Source organism: Vanellus vanellus (genome assembly GCF_965231255.1).
Source record: "Vanellus vanellus genome assembly, chromosome: 12".
Classification (NCBI taxonomy): domain Eukaryota; kingdom Metazoa; phylum Chordata; class Aves; order Charadriiformes; family Charadriidae; genus Vanellus; species Vanellus vanellus.
In genome coordinates, this window is record NC_138917.1 from 21,591,391 (window position 1) to 21,612,480 (window position 21,090).

The 21,090-nt window shown below is 45.5% G+C and overlaps 1 protein-coding gene across 1 annotated transcript in view; it reads left to right on the top strand.

The window, feature by feature from the left end:
- Positions 1 to 6,772: 6,772 nt before the first annotated feature.
- The window catches only part of GLG1 (golgi glycoprotein 1), a gene marked incomplete at its 5' end in the record, with an annotated part of 83,424 nt that continues 69,106 nt past the window's right edge, over positions 6,773 to 21,090 (top strand). Inside the window, one exon of the mRNA XM_082489642.1 lies at positions 6,773 to 7,087. Coding sequence (XP_082345768.1) covers positions 6,773 to 7,087 — 315 coding nt within the window. The remainder of the gene's footprint in view (positions 7,088 to 21,090) is intronic.

Below are 21,090 nucleotides of genomic sequence, written 5' to 3' on the forward strand. Positions count from 1 at the left end.
GAGGAGATGGTACTTGTACTGTTGGCTGCTGCAGTCCATGGTGTCCTTCCTTAAAGACCGCAACGTACTAAAACAGCCAGTACCTTGGAAAAGAATGCTGGCTGCTTTTTTTTTCAGTTGTGGGGGTTTTTTTCCCCCCCTTTGAGGAACTGGTGGAAGCTTGGGGATTTCATCAGCTTGCTTTCACTGACCTTTTGCCTGCCTTAAATCACATTTGCCAGCTCACCGGCCGGTCACAGCCAGCTGCCAGTTGTATTTGTGTGCAAGTGTGCCGCAGACTCGCTGGCTTACGTAGATCTGAGCCCATCGGGTGGGATCACAGCTCAGGGGACGTGCGCTGGCTGGGCACGGTGAGCCCCAAGCCCATAAATATGCTGATAGAGGGGTGAGAACATCTATCTCTAGGTCAAATCATGAAAGAGGACTTAGTTTCATTTTATGTTTAACGAAAGCAAGCTTGCAAGGACGTTGGGAGCTGGGAGATGAGTTCCCTGTGCTGGAAACGCATCCCTCGGCACGCCTCTGCCTCTGGCCATGGTAAGCGGCGTCCGTCCTGTTGGGATTGAGTGTGCCACCACTTAAACCGCCAGAAGAATTTTATTTTTCTGAAGTCTGGGGCTTGCACGGTATGATCCCGTTCATGTCTTACCTCTTAAAAATGAGATTGAGATGATCTCTGCTTAACTTTATATTTTTTCTGTATAGTATTTTGTTCTTATATTTTTATATACTGTAAAAATAAAGGGTTTATAGTTACCAAATATAACTGCTGCTGCTGTACTTTAAGAATACATCTCGGCAATATACACTGCCTATCTTGTGAAGGTAAACGAGCATCCCCGTACGTAGGTAAGGTTTCTCATGCTCTGTCTTATTTCCAAGTCACACATGGCTTCAAACTGAAATAATGGAGGCTTTTAGCAAACCGAGAGACCGCACTGAACCGCGCTGCTCTGAGCAGGTGAGGGGAGAGGAAAAGCTCGAGCAAAGTCAGGGTGTGCACCTGCGACATCCTTTTAACTGGAAATAAACTCATTGACGCGAGATTTTTTGGCATTTTAGCGATGATCAGGAACAAAGGGTTAGTAGAAAGAAGAACATTGTGAGAAGGTGTTCGGTAACACCAGCCAAAACCAGAAGGACTGGCCGGCTCTCTGCCAACTTAGTGCAACGAGCTGCGTGTTCTCAGCCATTCTGAGGCATCGTTTATGCTCAGTCAACTCCAACCCCTTCCTCCCACAAGAAATTTGAAAAATTTTAAGCACGTACAAAAAAAGGAATTATTAAAAGGCTTGTCAGCTTTTGATTTTCTAGGGAGCGCTTGTTTTCTACTTTATACCGCCCTACAGGTACAAACTTAAATGCTATTAAAATAATAATGGAAGATGACACTTTCATGTTCTCTCAGTTTTCAAATCCAGAATTTAAGAAAACTTTCAAAGGTTTGAGATGTGAAGAACCTTGTAACATTGCCCTCATCGCAGGTTTGCAGCAGGCTCCGGGAAAGAGCGCCTAAATTGCGTGCGGAAAGCCATCAGCATTGAGGACTTGATAAAAGGTCAAATGTGTTAATTAAATATTTGCTCATCTCTGTCTGGAGTCAAAAGGGCAGATTCAGGGATGGAAGGAAGAAAAGAAAAAAAAAAAAAATCTCTGCATGATGCAGGGCAGCTGTCGTTAGAGGCTGAGCTGTTTCACTGGTGTTTTAGGCAATAAGCCACTATGTGGCTATTTCTGCCTCTGTCTCCGGGAAGATTTTGTTATCGTGGAGCAGGGCGGCCCCTCGGCAATTCCTGGAGTAAATCTGATGTGAGGCGATAGGTAAAGCGCTGCGCTTTCTGCAGACAGGGCCTCACTCTTACCTGTGTACAGGGATTTTTTTATTTATTTATTTTTCTTTTTTTTTTTTTTTTTTTTCTCTGCAGGCTCTTGCGAGGAAGCACCTTTCCTAATTTTAATTTTTTGCAAAAAAACAGGCTTTAAAGGACCGTGTTGGCCAGAGCTGGCTGCGGTGGCAGCTTGGCAGGAAACCCAGGGGGCAGCGCCGGCGCTGAATGCCATCCTGCCTGTGCAGCACCCCTTTGCCTTTTAGCTGTCGGTTTGTAGTGGCTCTAGGGTAAGATTGCAATAAAAATAACCAAAAATGTTGCAGATGAAAAAAGGTAGCGCTGAAAAAGTGCGAGCGAAGAAGTGAGCACAGCGCATACAAGGCAGGACCTGCCAGCACTCCCCTTGGCTCTGGCTGCGCTTGCCGCTTCCCGGAGGGTGGAAAAGCAGCTATTTTATGTGTCCCGAACCAAATTGGATTAAAACCAGGCAATGCAGCAAGCGAAACAAGCGGCTTGATCTGAACCTTGTTAGACTAAGGTAGTGGAGCATCCCAGTGGGATTTCATTTAGTTCTCCTCCTTGGTTTGCAAGGAGACGTGGCAAAATTTTTTGCTAATGTAGATTAGCAGATTTTTCTACCAAGGCAGTAGATCCCTTAACAGCCCTGGCTTTCTGCTGGCTTGTGAAGGTGAGAGAATATGAGGAAAAGGAGAGGGAGGAAACAAAGGAGTGAGCGAGCAAAAACTAGTTTTCCGTTGGGTTTGATTTGCACTGAATGCCAGAACTGGTAAATGAAGAAGGAACAGCTCTCCCTGCCCAGAGAGGTGGGGAGAAAGGGGCGAGGTCTCCCCTGCTGGGATGGCACTTTTGGCTTTCTTTTAGCAGATCTGCAGTAAAGGCTTTTCCCAGCTAAAATGGGAATTAGTTCAGTGCTCAGACACCCTTTGGATGTTGCGGAGTTTCCTGCGAAATCAAGCAGAGGGGGTCACAGCACCTTGGGAGGGGGATTTGTCCTCCGCTGCGAGCGCTCAACCTGCCAAATCAAGCCTGTCAGTGTCAACAGCCTCCCTGAGTTAAGATAACAATGTTTATCATGGTTTATTTGCATTTGAGATAGTTAAAGATAATGCTGAGAAGGCAGAAAGGCCTTGTGCTCCTGTTACTTCTCTTTGCTAAAGAAGATGGACTGCGCTGGGATGAGCCGCAGGTGCCCTGGTGTTATCGAGTGGTGGGTGCCCGCAGGAACCCCACGCTCCGGTACAGGGGAGGAGTTCATCCATAACATCTTGGAGCCGTAGCAGCATTTTGAGAACACCAAGGGGATGTGGGATGTTGCTCCTATCTTGTCTCTTGCAAGGTAGCAGCCCCCCAAAGAAGTGGAGTTCAGGGAACTATGTCCTAAAATATTTATCTAATCCTTGGGACAAATTTAGCGGGTACCAGATCCTGTCCAGCCTGTGCTGGTCAAGAGGAAAAAATGTCTCGAACTAATTTCAGTGATTATCCCATCCAGCGAAGCATGATTAATTTGAGGGTCCAGGGGTTTTAGCCTGGCATCAAGTCCAATTTGGTGTTTCCACTAGCGGCAGAGGTGGCGGAAGGGGGAGCGATTGCCCCCCCCAGTGCTTCAGACGATGTCAAGCTGGGAGCAGCATGGAGTGCTCGGGAAGGCAGAAGCTGGATTGGAAAAGAATTGTGGTGGGTTAGAAGAAAGGTTGGAAAATTGCTCTTCCAGGTTTTTTTTTGGTAAGGGTAGGTGGTAACTGCAACACAGAGCTGCATAAATATGGGGGGCAACAGGCTCTGCAGGAATGACCTGGGCCTTCTGATGCTTCGTGAAGCAAAGATGCGTCAACAGCGTTTCTCTTTTGTGAAAAACACAAATGTCACGTTGGGCCGGATGAAGTTGTGCGTAAGAGGCGCAACGCTCCCCTTGCGCTTGATGCTCACGAGGCTGTAGCTGGAATATTGTCTCCCGTTTGTCCACAGCTTCCTCGGAAGCTAAATACAGCCGTGGCCCTCTGGTTATTTCCTAACATGGATGAGCAATGGTGCTGCCGGACTCGGACCTACGAGAAAAGCTGAAACCTGTGCACGTCGTGCACATAAAACACAATACTAGGGTAGCATTACTGCCTCAGCCATCGAGAAAAAGACCTAAATGGTAGCAGTAACGAAGCACCCGGCAAGGTTCTCTGCACCAGCATTTGTTGGTGGAGATGATCACCAATTGGGAAAGGCAGCACTGTAGTTTTGGGGGACTCTCTGCACTGGAGGGAGGCAGCTGAGCCAGTCTGTGTGCAAGGGAGAGGGCCTCAGCAGGCTGCGTGGAGACCGAGCCGAGATTCGGAGCAGTGCCCATGGCTCCGTGGGAGAGAGTGGTCTGTATCCAATTAAAAATTGGAGCAGCTCCTCTGCACGGACCAGGGAAGAGCTTTTCTTTTCCCCAAGGCGGTGAGCCAGAGGGCAAAGATGCTGCTGGGAAGGAGCGAGAGGCGTCCCAGCAGCTCAGCCCACCCCGGCCTCCCTCTGCGAAGCTGGGGGCTATATAAATGGGTTTTATTGCTTGAAGCGGCGAGACTTAAATGTGCTGCCCGCTACAAAAGCAGGCGGCTGCAAGCACTTAATGCAGCGCCCAGCGTCTGAGCGCCTTGCTGGTAAAACGCTTAAAATGTGGCAATAAGGCACTGAGCCTGTGTGGAGGGAGAGAGGCCGCAGTTGCAATGAGCTGCTAGGGTTATTGCACAGGCAGAGATGTCACTACGTGCAAAGAAATACCTCTGCCTTCTTTGACTTGCTGCATGGACTCAGTGAGCGTAGGGCTCTTTACGAAAATGCTTATTTAATGGCAGTTTAGGCTGGGTGTTAAAATCCAAGGTTGGGAGGAGGTTTCCCATGAGCACGGTATGCTCGGCAGAAGGACGTGGGCTGCTGCTGCTGTTTGTCAAAAAGCGAGTCTCCAGAGAGCTCCCAAGGGTGTGGATGGAGAAGGGAGACATAACCCAGCTCTCCTGCTCCCCGCTGTCCTCGTCCCACGATGGATGGAGGAGTGGAGCCAGCTCTTGTGCTGGGCCAGCTCTTCAAATAACTTCCACTACGCCAACTGGGCTGCCAAGCATGGCTGGATTTCGCTGGCTTTTGTTTTTAAGTGTTCCCAGCTGCGCGGCCAGCACGAAGCCACTTTCCTGAGCGCCGTGTCCCAGCGTAACACTCGAATGCAAGAAGCGCAGGGACTTTGCTAGCTGACCCCCCCGCCTCCTGCCTTCGTCTCCACCTGGATGAGGCGTCTGCAGGTTGGTGGCCATAGTGGGCTCCAGTTTGCCCTGGTAGCTCCTGGTGTGGGTAAGACAGCTGGTGGCACCCCCAAAAGAAGGACTTGGCCCAGGCAGGATGTGGCAGCCTGGGACAAGAAGGGAGCAGCCCTACAGCTCAGCTTCACCACAGCGCACCCAGACGCGGCAGACCCGTGGAGTGCCCTGGCATCCAGGAAAAAGCTTCTGACTTTGGACTGATGCCGGCTTGTGCTAGGAAAACTGCTCCTGGAGTCAAACAGGCAGTGGAATTGAGATGGGAATTCTCCCCGTCCCCCCTTTTCATCTGCTGTTGGAAGCAAAGCTGAGATTTTGGGGCAAATCCATCCCAGGAGGGTGCTGTGAGCTGGCCTGGTGAGACCCTGCTGCTGGGAGACTCTGAGGACACCCAAAAAGCTGTGGTTGCTGGGCTGGTGGAAGACCTGCGTTCCACCGCTGCCGCTGACCCAACACCCAGACAGGTATTTTTTCACTGTGAAATTCAGAGGTGTGGCTGCCGGGGTGGAAGGGGATGTGGCATTACCAAAACACTGCTCCAGCAGAGGCTGCGCGGTTGCAGACACCACTTTCAGATGACCCATCACCGAATTCAGCATCCAACTCCCCCTTATTGCCCTCGGAGGAACTTGTAGATCCCATCTACAATGGGATCAGCCATTGTAGATCCCTCTTGGGGGACAAGATCACCCTTACGGGAGTGCCCATTTCTCTCCATTGCTGTGAAGAAAGCCCAGAGCTGCAATCAAGCATGACATGCCAAATCCCAGCCCCGAAACCGAGGGTCTCGCACTGAAAGGGCAAGAGGTGCAGCCAACCCACCAAACCCTAAAATGAGGGGTCTTGTAGCACCCCCAAAATGTGATTTTTCTGCCCTTTCTCAGCTGTCTGCTCCCTGGAGGCTGCCCCCAGGGGTGGGCTACGCTGCCCACGAGCACCCTGGTTGGCAGTCAGTCAGTCAATAGTCTGTTTCCCCCCCCACAATGTTTTATTCAAGGTTTGGGGGTTTTTGGAGCAGCTATTCAGTACATTTTCTTTGTTGTTCCGTATGTGGCCCCAGGTTTTCTGTTAGTCCACTCCTGCTCTCAGCACCATTTCCTCACGGCCTTTCCTATGCCCTCCATCACCGGGGCTGCCATGAGCTTCTCGGGCTTCTTCAGGGGGACTTCTCCCCAATGCCCCTCTGAGGAGGGCAACGCTGTGAGTTCTGTTTCATGGAACTGAGAGATTTTTGGGCCACAACTGCTGGAAACCTGCTGTGGGAGGCGCAGGCTCAGGCTGCATTACCAGAGGTGTGAGTGTGCTGGGGGCACGGCTCCTCGCATCCCCTGCCACCACCCTGTGTGGCTGACGGGCTCTGAGGGCCACCGTGGGGCTGTGATGGCGGGTGGGGGCCGTGATGCAGACTGGGGGCTGTAATGGCGCCGGGGGCCATGATGGCGCCTCCACCTCTTGAGGGGACGAAGGGCGGGGCGGAGCTGATGGGGGCGGGGCCAGGATAAACCACGCCTATTTGAGGGGCGTGCCCCACGAAGGTGGGGCGCGGCGCGGTGACGTCAGCCGGCGCGCTGATTTGCATACGGCGTGCGTGCCGCTAGGTGGGCGGGCGGCCGCGCCGGAGGTGGCGGATCCAAGATGGCGCCGTGCGGACGTGTCCGGAGCCGCTGCCCGGGCCCGGCGCTCCTCCTGCTCCTGGCGCTGGCGGCGCGGCCGGCGGCGAGCGCCCTTCCTGCCGCCGGCCCCGCCGCTGGCGGCAACCAGCCCTTAGCGGGGCAAGCGGTGGGGCCGGGCGCGGCGGGGCCGCGGGTTCCCCGCGGCGGCGGCGGTTCGGGCAGCGGGTGGAAGCTGTCGGAGGAGGCGGTGTGCCGGGAGGACGTGGTGCGGCTCTGCTCCAAGCACAGCTGGGCTAACAACCTCGCCGTCCTCGAGTGCCTGCAGGACGTTCGTGAGGTGAGGGCCGAGCGCCGGGCCGGGCCTACCCGCGGCAGCGGCGGCGGCGAACAAAGAGCGGGGCTCCGCGCCGCCCCGCCGCCGAGCGAGCGCGGCCCGCGCTGCCCGCCCTTATTTACCTCAGGATTTTGGGTTTAGCGAGCGGGGCTTGCCTGCAGGCCGGCGCCGGCCGCGCTTCCCGCCTTGCGCCCCCGCCGCTGTGGTGGCTTCGTGTGAGGTGGTGGTGGTGGGGGCGGGACGGTGAGGGCACCCCCGGGCCCTGCGTTGCCGCACTAGGAGCGCCCTCCTGGGAGGGAGAGGGCTCGGTGGGGTGGCTTTGTTTTGGTTTTAGTGTCTTTACAAGGGTTATTCAGCTTTCAGAGGACTGGGGAGAGCCCTGCCCGCGTAGTGCTGAGGAAAGGTGGCTGGCTGGTAGCGACCCGCGGAGATTTTAATTTATTTATTTTTTCAGGTTCGGCGTCCCACCTTCATGTAGAGCTCAGCTGCAGAGGTGGTTGGTTTCCAGTGCTTGTTTGTGCACGTATACACTGTCTTTACACCCGGCTTAGTTCATGCAGAGAGCTTGGCTGGGCAATCTGTTGTTCCCAAATATCAGCTGTGAGTGGTTTAAGTCTTAACTCGAGGAAAAAAAAAAAAAAAAAAAAAAAAGAGTTGCCACCTCAGGGTCTTTTCTAGCTGCATTCTTTCATTCATTCCTTAGTGGTTCGTGATCAGTTTGAAGAAGGGGGAAGCGTCTCTGAGCTGATTTGGTGTCGAGGTCTGTTTAGTTCTTGGTTTCTGTGCTGTGAAGTCCAGGAATGGTCGGCTGGGTCAGTTTTAATGGTGTTTTATCAAGTGGAAACGCAGTCAGGAAAAACCTGTGCTCGTTTCTCATCCGTCATTGCAGAGACAGCAGATGGCAGTGACTTAATGGTTACTCTCATCAAGGGGAGTCTTGAACCGATAACAGTCAGTGATTACTTCCTTGCTTAAAATCCCCAAACAATACATATTTATACCTAGCTTCATGTTTTAGTTCTAGGCAGGTAGTTTGGTCAGGTGCTCGTGGCAGACTTTTTAAACAAGTCCTGATGCAGCATTTATCACAGTTATCAGAGCATTTAATATTTGCTTTATGAATAACTTGTCCCTTATTCTTCCGCCTACCTGGGAGCTTTCAGACCCCCTGATAAGGAGGCACCTTCTCTGAGACGATCTGGGAAGCTGTGCTTTTAGGAGGTGGCTCACAAGCTACCAGCCTGCCAAAAAGGGTTCTTTCCAGTTGCGTGGCCCCTCCCTTCGCTTTTCATAGTTCCAGTGTTTATTGGTTTTCTGCCATTTTAGTGAAGCGGACCTTTCTATCACCTAGTTTATGAGCTTTCTGCTGGGATAGTTTTGTCATTTTACCGAGTGAGGCAGGCTCGCAGAGGGGGTGAATGCGGGGCTAGGGCACAGGGGAGTGCAGGGAGAAGCAGAAGATGAAGGGGTGCCTTTCATCACGCTTCATTTTCAGCAAGTACAAGCCCTGATGTTGGTTCTGCGTATCTCATGAAAACTCCACTCTCTTTTGAATGTTCTGTCTTGCTTGCTGTTTTCCTCTTCCACTTTCAAAGGCAGCCTTGTCGGTAGTTTGCTGGCTGCTGCTCTTGTCTAGCTGTAATGCCGTCTGATATCCTGTGCTGAAGGTTGAACCTTTTCCTGGGGTGACATCCCAGGCATCGATAGGACATCTCGGAGTTGCTCTGGATTGAATTTTCTCTCCGAAGGTGCCTGCCTGCAGCCTTGTCCTTATTTGTCTGTCAGCCTGTAGAGAACCCTGTCAGCTGGTCTTAGACTCAACAGTTCGCCTGCCATGACGCTGATGTGATGGGCTCTATCCTGATGCAAAAATGACTTCCCAGAGTGCTGCTCTGAGAAATTAATTAAAATAACTGACTTCTGTGTATCCCTACTGCTTTAACTCTTGATATTTAGGCTCTGAGTAAAAGTTGTGAGTTGTAAACATTGGGTGGCACATTGGGTGATAGGGAACGGGGTCAGATGTTGTCTCAAGATGTCTCCTTTGCATTGGAGGTGACAGCAGAGGAAATAAGTGTCATACTGTCTACTGCTGTTGTTGATATAACTTTTAATTTTTGACCTTAGTGCATCTGACAGCTTGTTTGGACAATACCAGAAAAGTGACAATTACATTTTAAAATGGATGGGGAACTAGTCTAATTCATACAAGCCCATTAAAAAAAAGTTGGGCTGTAGTAAACAAAGGATTTGGGGTAGTTGCTGTGTGTGTGATAGCATCAGTGGAGACAGTATTTGGATGCTGCTTTGCTACAAGCAGCAGATAAGATTTTTAGATGCAATAAGGCTGCTTCTGCAGCCTTTTTTCCATAGGTGTTTAAGATGATCTTATTTTTCTCACAACAGATATTCCTCTAAAGTGGAAAAACTTTCAATTTGAAACCAGAAGCCTTACTAAGAGCTGTTAAGATTATCAGTTGATTTTTCTTCTTAGTGTGATACAGAAAAGCTAGGACACTTTTAAATTTGAATAATCAACTACTTGAAAGCTTTCCTTTGAGTCCGTAAACTATAGAGGAAAGAAAAGATGTACTTGTTTTGTTAGCCAGTGTGCATGCAATCACATTATTCCAGTACCTGCTGATTTGTTACCATGCATGTTTTTAAAGTAAGTGCTCCCTTGTTTTTGCTGGGTCTAAAGAACAGGAGTGTCTTGACTGTTACAGCAGCCTGTCTTGTGAGGTGAATATTGAGAAGCTTTTTAACACAAATATTTAGCAAATAATTGTTTGAAACAAGAGAAAACAGTAAAAAACAAAAGCAAACAAACAAAAAAACACAACCAAACCCGAAACAGTGACAAAAACCAAACAACAAAACACCAAATTATGAAACACTAAATTTTAAAGTTTTGGTTTTGAGAGGTTACTTGTAGACTGTCAAAGTATTATCAACACAGGTAGTTAAGCACTGCATATTTTTAGAATTCTCTTCTAAAAAAAATCAGCCTCCCCCCGCCTCCCCCCCCCCCCCCCCGACTGATATCAAATACTTCACCACTGATTTTTCCACAAAGTCAATTAAATGCTTTGTTGACGTAATGCAGAATCTGCTTCTGCAGGTGCAGAACTCTTCTGAAAGATAGAAATCAAGGTACAATCGTGCTTTTCTCCTTTCCTTTTGTTGTAGGAGAATGGGAATGGTGCTCCTTAACTGGAGGAGTTAGTGGTCAGAGTTAGTCAGCTTAAACGTCTTTGACTATATTCAGAAAATAGAATCAAATGCGTGTTTTGGTGCGTTTTCCAGATGAATTAATTTCCTTCTAGTTAAAATTATTTGTGCACTAGATACGTTACTCTTTTGAGTTACTTAACAATTAAGAAGTTGATGGCAAAATTTATCCAAATAGCTTTATGCCAAGATATAAAAAGAGTAGAATAGGGTGGTGTATACCTCTGTTTTTCAAAAAAAGTGTTTTAAAGTGCTTTTTTCTGAAACGATTCTGGCTGCTAGCCTGTTTCTAGAGAGACTTCAGAGCGTGCATTTCGCTCAACAGAGACTGCAGCCTTTAATCCCCTTTTTATGAGCTGCCTATTAAACTAATTTTCATGGTGGTTATAGTATAAATAAACCCATGAAATATTAATATATTTGCTAGGTAAAAATTTTTGCATGTTTAATGCTGATTTGCATTTAAAGCGTGACTGAGTTGTTGAAGTTGAGGTAGGAAACATTAACAGGTATGAAAATAGCCTAACCAGTGTAGCTCTCTTTTTTTGGCTTATTAACGAGCGTAATTTTAATGTTAAAACATACCTTAGGTTTGATTAATCAGTGAATTAACTTGATGTCGTAATTGTTGAGCTTCACTTGCATTGCGTTTATAAAGATTATGTAATGTTTAAGGCATTGTATTCATCTACATAACGCTAATGCATCATAGGCTAAATAATTTCTCTAAGATCAAATGGTCCTGGTTAAGTTGGGATTAGAGATCAAAGTTTTGGCCTCCCGCTACTTTCTTTATCCTGAATGGTTCTATTTCTTTGGTTGCACCTTTATGGCAGGGACGGTATAATTCAGCCTGAATGCTCTGCTCTCTGTGAAAAATAAGGGTCTCTTAATCTTGAGGATTGGCTTAAGAACAAAACAAGTTCATCTTAAAAGCTGTGTATTTTAAGAATAGAAGTTTTCCCATTATTTCGGATGCATAGTCAGTGTAAAAGGACAGAAAATTCATTTGATGTGACTTACAGACTAGGGAGCATCTAACATTTTGGTGGATTGGAACTGGCATGTTTCTTCCATATAAATGCCTTATTCCTCACTCTGTATGTATCCGAGCTCCTTAAGTGGTCTGATAAAACAGTGCCAGTGAAATTACCTGAGTTTTAAAATTGTAGATGGAAAAGAGAAACCAGACAATAATGCATGCTTGGAGTCTTCATCTCTTGGTAATACTGTAGTTGTAGGAAGTCATGTGTGTTCAGTGCCTGTTCTCTAGTTTTTCTACTTTCTTGGTAAAGGGATTGGAAATCTGAAGGCCTCCTTGAAGTTTTCTGGTTGCACAGAGGTGTATGTGTTATCTGTTACAGTAGCTCCATTTATTTGATTTTTTTTTTCCGCCTTTTTAATCTCTGTAATTTAATGAGTTGAAGGCCAAAGGTTTTGTTTTGGCTCCGCATGCGACATTATCTCATATTTGAGCACGTAGGGGTGTTATTTCCGTCTCTCCCAGCTTTCCCATGCACAAGTGGAGGCTGGCATTTAAAGTACCTTTTTTTGCGATGTCTGGGCTGTGGCAGCAAATGACTGTTTACCTGTCCAGAGCTGTAAGTAATTGAGGGCTGTGGATTAAACATAGCACAGGGGTGGGCAAGTTTTTAGGAAATGCAAATAATGAAGATGCTGTTTACTGAGTTGCCCGTCTCCTTCCATGTTTATATTTGTTTTTTGTCCCACGAAACCTCTAGGCATTCTCCCTGGCTTTCGGGTGAGCTCTCTTGAATGGGAACTGCCTGTTTCTTGGGGTGGTAAATATGTAGTTGTGGGATGGAGGCAGTTCTGGTTCTCTAATCATTGCTATTGCAAAGGAGTAGGCAGTTAGTATTCCGCTGGTGCTCTTACAGTGCCTAGAGCATTATTATCTGGTTCAGATATCAACACGCAAAGGGATTTGTTTTTTTAAAGGCCGTGATCAGAAACCTGGAAAATGTACCTTAAGCCTTGCCAAGGGCTTTGCTTACACCTTCCCTTTTTTTCTGAGGAATATTGACCTGGTGATGATTCAAAGCCACCTGTACAGGGCACGGGAGAGTAGGAACTCTTACATCCTTAAGGCAAAAAAATACCAAAAAAAACCCTAACCCGGAGAATTTGTACCCATAGTTGAAGTTGAGCTAACTTAACTTAACTTAAAGTAAAAATGTGTAGCAGTTTTAAGAGATTGAGTTCATTATTGGGCTGTAACTGGATGCTAGACTCTGTATGAGTTGAACACTGTGCATCTGTATTAGAAATTCCCAGATACCATTCTGTCTCAAACTGAATTTAATGAAGAATTTACTGTGGTTTGTGGTAGATGCGCTTTCATTTGAATGGTCAAGACTGGTCCCTCCTGCTTCTAAAATTTATAAAACAGAAGATGGCTCTGTCAGAGTCAATGGAAGAGAGTGGTTGGACCTAGGAGGAAGGGACTGAAGTGATTAAGGTTTGAAAAAAAACATATGAGCAACTGTCCTGGTTTGAAGCAATTAGAAGAGGCCTAGCTAAGAAGCAAAGTTACTGAACAAAATTTGTCTTATTTTACCTCAAACCAGGACAGCAACAACAAAAGAAAATGATGGAGACAAGGCTGGAACGCTCTCTGAAGCCTTTTTTCCTGAGGCTTGGCCTCTTAACTGAGATTAGCCACGTTTTTGTTCTGAAGTTCTTGTTTTTCCTCGTGTTCAGATAGCGTAAGCCCAATTTCCTCCTGGCTTTTGTAGTTAAGTCTTAAAGTAAAATTCTAAATATACTTTAAAAGTCTGTGTTTGGGTTAGTTACTTTGGCATCAGCCTTTGGCTTCATCTCGGGATGTAGCAGTGTTTGAAAGTACCCTTTTCATCTTCCTAAAGCCATGTGTGAGCTGACTAGAGGGTAAGATTGTCTCTCCTGCTAGAAGGAGAGCATGAAGCACAGGTTCTTAGTCCTCCACATCCTTAGCGATCTTAACAGTCACTGCACTTCTGCTGATCCAAGAGATTTATTTTTGTGGGTTTTGGGCTGGGATGGGATTTTTTTTTTTTTTTTTTTTTTAAGTTTTGTGCTGTTCTTGGCATGCTGGTACTTGTGGTAGCTGGTTATATATCGGTTTGGCCGGGGATGTTTGGCTTAATAAAAGGGATTATCTTACAAGTCTGCTTCCTCTTGTGAGCTGGCGCTCCTGGGCTGCTGCGGCTCTGAATGCCAAGGAGAAAAGGAACGGAAATACAAGGGAGAAAGTAAAGTTTGAGCTTGGCTCAGGATGAACTGAGAAAGCTGTGTTATGCAGAGGTCCGGTTATGGGGAGGTATTTATTAAGCCAAATAACTGAATATATTGAAAAGCAAAGACTGGGTCAGTTGTGACAGTGGGCAGGTACAGCGGGGTTGTGTTTTCCCTGCTTGCATCCTCTCCTCCCTCATGCTGGGGGAATGGAGACATCTATAGCTCTGATGCTGCTTTGGGTTGTCGTGGTTGGAACGGAATGATTTGAGTAAAGGTTACTCCAGGCAAATTATGTGCTGTCTTTATTTTCTAATATAGATGTTCTTGATAGTGTAGCTTTCCTGCATGCGAGCACCACTTTCTCGGTGGACTCGATGTGTCTTGGTCTTTGGAAAATGTACGCTTACATTTGAAAAACACTGCGGTTATACTTCCTAACAATAAACCCTAAAGAACTGGATGAATAAAAGGTCTAGGTAATTGCCTTTTTATTTGAAATCTTGCCTCAAAGTAGTTTTTTGATCTTCTGACTAATCTGGTTTTAAGGTCTGTGGAGTTGGTTGCTATGGTATTAAAAAAATTCAGTTCTGTTAGCTGATCATTTTTTGTCATCATGGGAAGCTTTTGTTTTCTGGATGTTTATCTTTTCGATCTCCATAGCACTGTATTAGGTGAGGAGCCGAGATTCTTCCCTTCCCCAGGTACCACCTTGTAGCATGATCACAACCTCTCACCATCAAGCCAGTGGATGAAAACCCATACTGTTCTACTCCTGAGCAGAGGTGGTGTTCATAAAAGCTGTGTGTCTGAATGTCTGCAGTGCTGAGCTGAGGAATTTCCTTCAGTAGTTAAGAGAGTTGTCTTGTTTTCTCCATGCTGTCTTTTTGGTGTGTGGTGCCTAAGTTTCTTTTTTTTTTTTTTCCTCGTTTGGATAAGTGTATCTTGTAGCTCTTGCAGCTTTGTGAGCTTAGATTTCATGTGTGTGCATTACTTGGTTGTAATGTCTAAAATTTTGCCTTAAACTGTACGTTTGAGGTCTTTATTATTGTCAGTGCTGTGGCTTAAGACTGCCCGTACATATCTAATATCTCTCTTGCTAGGTGACAACATAGTGACAAGTGAACATTTATCATGCAGGACGGAGTGTTTATTTGCTGCATTTGTTATTATTTGCATCTTTGCCTGAAACAATGCATAAGAGCTGCTGAGGTGGCAAAACGGTAGTATTTAATGTAGTAAGTATTTATGGTTTCTTTGTGTGCCTGAAGTCTTTTGCAGTTAGTGGTAGAACTGTGTGCTCGTCTGAAAAACTTCTTGTAGTTTCCTTATTTTGATTCTCAGGAATTTTGAGGCTCTTGTAGAGGTGCAGCTGGTTGTGTTGATATAATTAAGTACTTATATGTAACGGGGTAGGTTAATAACAAATAGTTATTCCAGCCCTGCTATGCAAAATCATTCAGGCAAATGTACTGTCTTTTGTTGGAAAAATAATGCCTAGCTTAATCTGGTGGCAAGTTTGCTGTCTAGATCTCTTGAATCTTAGCAGGAGGCTCACCAGCTTTCATCATGCTCAGTAGTTTGCTAATTGAGACTTTCTTTTCTAGTGTCCTGTTAGTGCAGGGTAAAATACTTTCCACTGAGTGAACTGCAAAACAAACTCAGCAGAGCATGCATTCTTTTAAGTGTTGAAGTAATTGCCCTACAAAAAGTTTTGATAGAATAAAAAAACAACAAAACCTGCTTGGCTTGTAGACTTTCTGTAACAGTCTGGGCTTGATTTGAGCTGAGTCAACTTTTGTTACACTTTTCTTGGCTGAGTTGAAATAAGATCTGGAAGAAGCTTACAGTAAGCTCTTTCATTACCAAATTGATTTTTTTTGCTTGCGTCGATGTCTGTGTGGCCTATCTGCATATGTCATAAAATCAGAAAAACTAACCACCTTCAGGAAAATCACTGCAGCACCACAGTTGTTATAATTTACAACATGAACTGTTCGTGAGGCTGCAGTGCTTCAACTATGTTCATGGTGATTTAAACAAATCAATATTAATGTGATCCTCTTATTGTTGAATTCAGACAGGCTGGGCCAAATCTGGTCTCCATTGATACAAGGTCCTGAGTAAATGCAGGTGGAGAGAACTGTTGACTGTGAGTTTTCCTTGTCAAACATTTTGTATTGCTATTCCCGTATGACATTGTGTTGACCCTGCTGCTTTTTTTGATCATTACTTTTGAACTGGTGCTACAAGCACTGTATTTTTGGTGCTTCAGTATTTGAGACGTGTGAGGGGTGAGATGCTGGGTCTTTCACCGTTAACACAGCTCTTCAAATTCACCAGTGACATCTATCTTATCTTACTGAAGGCTGAAGAGTCAACTCTGCAGAAGCAACAAGTAGCTGATGCAGTCTTTGTTGCTGCCAGTCTGCCTTTCAGTAACGTACATACATTGCAGCTAGCGTCATTAAAGAACCGTGGAAAAATCTTTGGAGTTGGGTGTTACAGTTGGCAACTGGAACTGCATTCTTAATGAGTAGTGTAGAACAACATATAGGAAAATCTTTTTGGTCAGTGTGGAACTGGACAAACTCAGTATGCTATAAAGTGTGGTTTGAATGGGAGATTTCTTACGGCAACCTTAATGATCCATTTTTCCTGCTTAAAACAGTGAGGTGAATTTTCTGCAGCTGTTTGCTTCTCAGGAAGAATTCAGCAGGATAACAAGTCAGTGTTTACTGGAGGGAAATACAGGTTAGAAAATACTTAACAGCAGTCGCTGCTGGAAAATGCAGAACTGTTTGAGTCACTATCTGCAGCAGAAGTCAAAGATCTTGTGAAGGTAGTGACATTGCTTATTTTTTTTTAACCGAAGGCTTCCAGGCAGCGATCAGCAGCCATCTTCGCTTACTTTGTTTCTGATTAGCCGTATGAAGCAATATTTGGGTTTTTTAAGGCCAAAAAAGAAAAAGCTGAAGCAGTACTTCATGGTGTAAGTCTTCCCTTTGTTTTTATTAAACTGAGTACTGGAGTGGGAGTCCCGTGGCAAATGCTTGTCCCATCTCTAGGAATCCCAATGGTAACAGATAGCATCATTGTCTGGGAAGGTGGGGTACCAGGGAGCATGCTTTTCCCTCGACTGATTCCCAGCTCTAAAGGTGTATGTTTATTCTAATGTTGTTCTTAATAGCCTTAATTAGATGTATATGTGCAAAACACTAGCTGTAGGAGGGATGGGATTCTGTGCTTTCCTCCCAGAACGCAAACAAAGCCTTGCTGTGTTTTGTATTTTTGCTTCATGACGCTTTACCTGTGCTTTAGCAGGCGCTGAACACATGGTGAACCATCACTGGTAACACTTGCCACTCTGACTGCAGGCGTAGCAGCAGCGTGTAGGGCCGACTGCCCTGGAGTAACGCAGTTTGGTTTAGCTCAGGTACTCAGCGGTGTGGCTTGAGCTTGTCCACATCAAACCCCTTTCACGTGTGCTCTGAGGCTACGTTGGCTTCCTTTCTATGAGCAGCTCGCCGGTAAGGACTACGTGAAGGGAAAAGCAAGCCACAAACAACAGGGTTTTTTGTTTCCCTCCCCTCCTCCAGGCATTTGCGAACTCCTCCAGCCTCCTGTTGTAAAAGCCATAGTCTAAACTTGTTCTGCTAGGGAGAGTGCTGATGGAATTTAAATTCTTCTCTTTGTACGTCAGCTCTTCCCAAAGTAATTTCCCCAAATACTTTCCTCCCTTGTGACATTCCGGTGAAAACCATTGTGACTTTGTGATGCCCTCAAAGATTATTAAATAAGTGTTGTCTTTTAATGTCTGTTTTACTTACTAGGGTTAAATTAGAATACTTGCAAAAGGCATTCTCTGAAAACTTTCTAAGAATAGTGGAGAGCTCAGGTAGGCTGTGTGGTGCTGGGAGGAGAGTTGAACCTGGATTTCTCTGTTGTGTAGTTAAGAGAAGGTAAGAATCAGTGCTCCGGTCACTTCACCTGCTGATTGTTGGCTCATCTCGGGTGTGTTATCCAGCTTGTTGTCTGAGGTGGTTTAGGGCCAATGGAAATAGCCAAAAACCTTCCTATGGCTGAGAGTTGTACGTCATTAATAACTTTAAATAACATGGCAGCATGGTCTTGCCATCTTAAAGGGATCTTTGGTCTGTTGGGAGGTGAAGTTTGGTCTGTGTAATCACTTCTGCATTACCTAGTGGGACCTCTAATTTGGAATTGGGATTCTGGTTTGGAGATCAAAGTTTTGGCTTGGGGGGGGGGGGGGGGGGGGAAAGGCCCTCTGAGCCTAATGTTGAGCCATTCAAGCAGAATGGTAAAAAAGGAAGATGTTAAAAGCAAGGTAGCAGAACAGCTTATGGTCTGTTAGGTGTTAAAATGTTTGAAAAGCTCTGTATATCTTTATTGCCTCAAGTTTAGGCAGAGTATTATTTCATATACCTCGATTGTTCTGATCTTAAATTGGGCCGGAAGAGTCTTTCCCAAGTGAACTTTTGTTCTCAGGAACCACGTAAAATAAACTTGTGGAGGCTGGCTGATAGTTCAGTTCAGTACCTTGGGAACCATGTTGCTGAAATTACTTCTGAACAACACTTTTGGGGTCTGGCATGGCTTTCTGTAACTTCTTTGTTTGTATGTTGCATGCTTTTCCTAGCATTAAAAGCCATAAAATAGAGTGAATCAAGAGGTCATCTTTGAAAGGTGTCTGAATTAATGCCTCAGAGCTGTCAAAACATTGCACATGAGTAAAATTTGGGCATTACGAGTACAGTGCTGTTTGCTTCCCTATTTACAGAGCTTATTGTTTTGTTTTGCCCTCTATAATATATTCGTCAGTTTGAGTCCTATCCCTTGGTAGCACTATTTTGGATATGTTTTACTACGAGATGTGAATCCAGGACTTCAGTAGTGAGATTCCTTCTGTGTACACTGGTGAATCTGAAACCATACGGACATGTGAGCTGCATGCGTTGTCAGTAGATCAGCATCTTTATAGCAAGAGTTTGGGGAAGACAGAGAATTGAACAGCACAGCTACTTTCCCAGTCATGAAGCCACCTGGAAACGAAGGGAAGGATGATGATGTCATCAGAAGCTGGGAGAATCCGTCCTCCGGTAGGCAGTGCTCTTTGCTGCTGTTTCCCAGCTGGGGACTCTTAACTTCTCCTGGGATGCTGGAGCACTAGGCTTGTGTTGAGCATCTGGGCATGTAGCCATCCTTAATAGTCAAGGTGGACGCTCTTCTTGGTTTGTTTTGGTTTTTCTTTTTCAATGTGGAATTTTTCATATCCCTTATTGTTCAGAGGTCAAACCAAAGCTATGCTAGCCAAGCCATCTTAATTAATTTTTTCCGGGTCAAGGTACAGGAGCTATTATTCTATCTTGCTCTTGTGTGGAAGGTACTTGTTTTCCTAGAAATAGACTGTAATATTCCATGATATTGACAAAATCATGGAATTGGCCTGATGACAGTGAATACAGTAGCTATGTAGTCAAATGATTGATTTCATAAGAGATTTCTTTTGGAACCTTTTCTTGCATCGCATGGCATACTGCTGGGATTTTGGCAATGGAAGCATTTAACTTGAAGCTTTGTTTTTTGGTTGGATGCGATAATGGTAGAAGGGTGCTGCCTTTCCCTGGAAGCCACCTTAGTAAAGCACATCCCACATCTTATTCGAAGGACTGCTACAGCCCTGGTGCAAGGGGAGGAGAACTTCTTCCATGTCAGTTGCTGTTCCTGTAGAGTCGCCCCCATGGATATGCTCTTAATTTGCAACTTTGTCTGTTTCTTGTCTTACTGGGTTGCTTATATTTGTTCTTTTTCAAGTCTGGCTGTCCAAGCTGGAATAGGTACTGTAAATCTGACAGGTATCTGAGGTTGATGACATTTTGGGCTGGAGCTGTGTTGTGGTGCTGTGTCACTTTGGGAGCTGCTGGTTAAAATAACTCTGATTTGGTTTCCTCAGCTACAGTACTTGGCAACAGTGGAATAGTGTATAGGCTGAAAGCGTGGGCAAAACAGCCAGTCTGTCTCGGTGCTGTGAACAGAGGTGAGGCACGTTTTTTTTTTTTTTTTTTCTGCTTTTCAGCATTATGTGTTCCATAACACTTGAGCTTTGCCTGTATAATCTTGGGAATGAATAGCGTTTCTTAATGGTGAGCAAATTGCTTATTTTTTTACAATTAGTCTCTCAAGTGAATGAGACATAGCTATGTTTGTTCTTCTTTACAAAAAAAAAAAAAAGGGGGACACGTTTAACATTTACTGGCAAGACTTGCTGTATCAAAAGATAACTGCACTGGGTGGGTGTAAATCCGAGTGCTTTCTTACTGTGTATTGCTAGCTCTAATCCATGGAAGGTGCTTTGTGAAAAAATATGGAAGAGTTTCATTTGCCTGTAGCATCTCAGAGTCTTAAATACATTGTGGGGGATTGAAACGGTGCTGCATTCTTCTTTTGGAGCAGATCTGCAACTTATTTTAGTCCAATGGGAATTCTAGGACTACAAGAACAGCAATATGCTATTTCTGTAGCAAAATGGCTGAGGCTCTCGTCAGAGATGTGTGTTCTGGAGTAGAATATTACTGCCCTGAAGAGCTTATTTGTTCTTAGATTTGATATTCATGTGCCTGGTAAATATTTGGGGTTTGATTGCTGTAGGCAGTCATCCTTAACGAAAAATGGAACTCCTCCTTTTATTGCGACAGAGCCCCTGGGAGCAGTTGTGCAGGAGGCACGGGGCACAGGCGGCTTGTCCTCAGATCCTCTAGACGACGTTTCTTCAGTTTCTCGCACATGTTGACGAAGTCGCATGTAACCTGCAACAAGCTGAGGATCTGCTCGAGAGCGTAAGAGCCTGAGATAGGCGTGCGAGGAATGCTGCTTGAGACTTCAGAAATATTGCAACGCTGTCTTTCCCTCGGTTGTGAGACTGTGGACACAGTTGGGTAGTTTTATCAATGCAACTCACTGCTCACTGCTGAGAAAAAAGTTCTCATTGAGGAAAACAAGAGATAAAAGTTCCCAAAATAACCCTTGCTCCCTGGAGAGGGAGGCCTATGGGTCACGCTTGTGTTTGAATAACATGACATCGTATAATCTGGAAGAGTTTAGGATGAAGGGAACAGGGGAACTGCACTTCTGACCCCCCAGGCTTACTTTGTGTTCAGAGCTTGGTTGCTTGGGTTGGGTGTGTGGGCTCTAAATGTAATATTAAGCTTAATAGCTTTAAATCTTGGCATGTCTCAGGCTTGTTCAAGCTTAACTAAATTGAGTGCAGAACTTAAATAATGCACCTCTTACATGGATCTGTCGTACCTGACTACTGGTTACCTATGTTATTTGGGCCTAATTTTTTATAAGGTGTTTGAATTTTTACAAAATGTCCTAGTGAACGAATCTGAAGCTTTCTCTCTGAAATGTTTAACAAATTGCGAGTAATCTGTCAATGCTTTTTTTGTTGTTTCTTTTTCTTTAAAAAGACCCCCCCAGTTGACTACATTTAGATTGTTTGACCTTTTACTTAGTGTTGA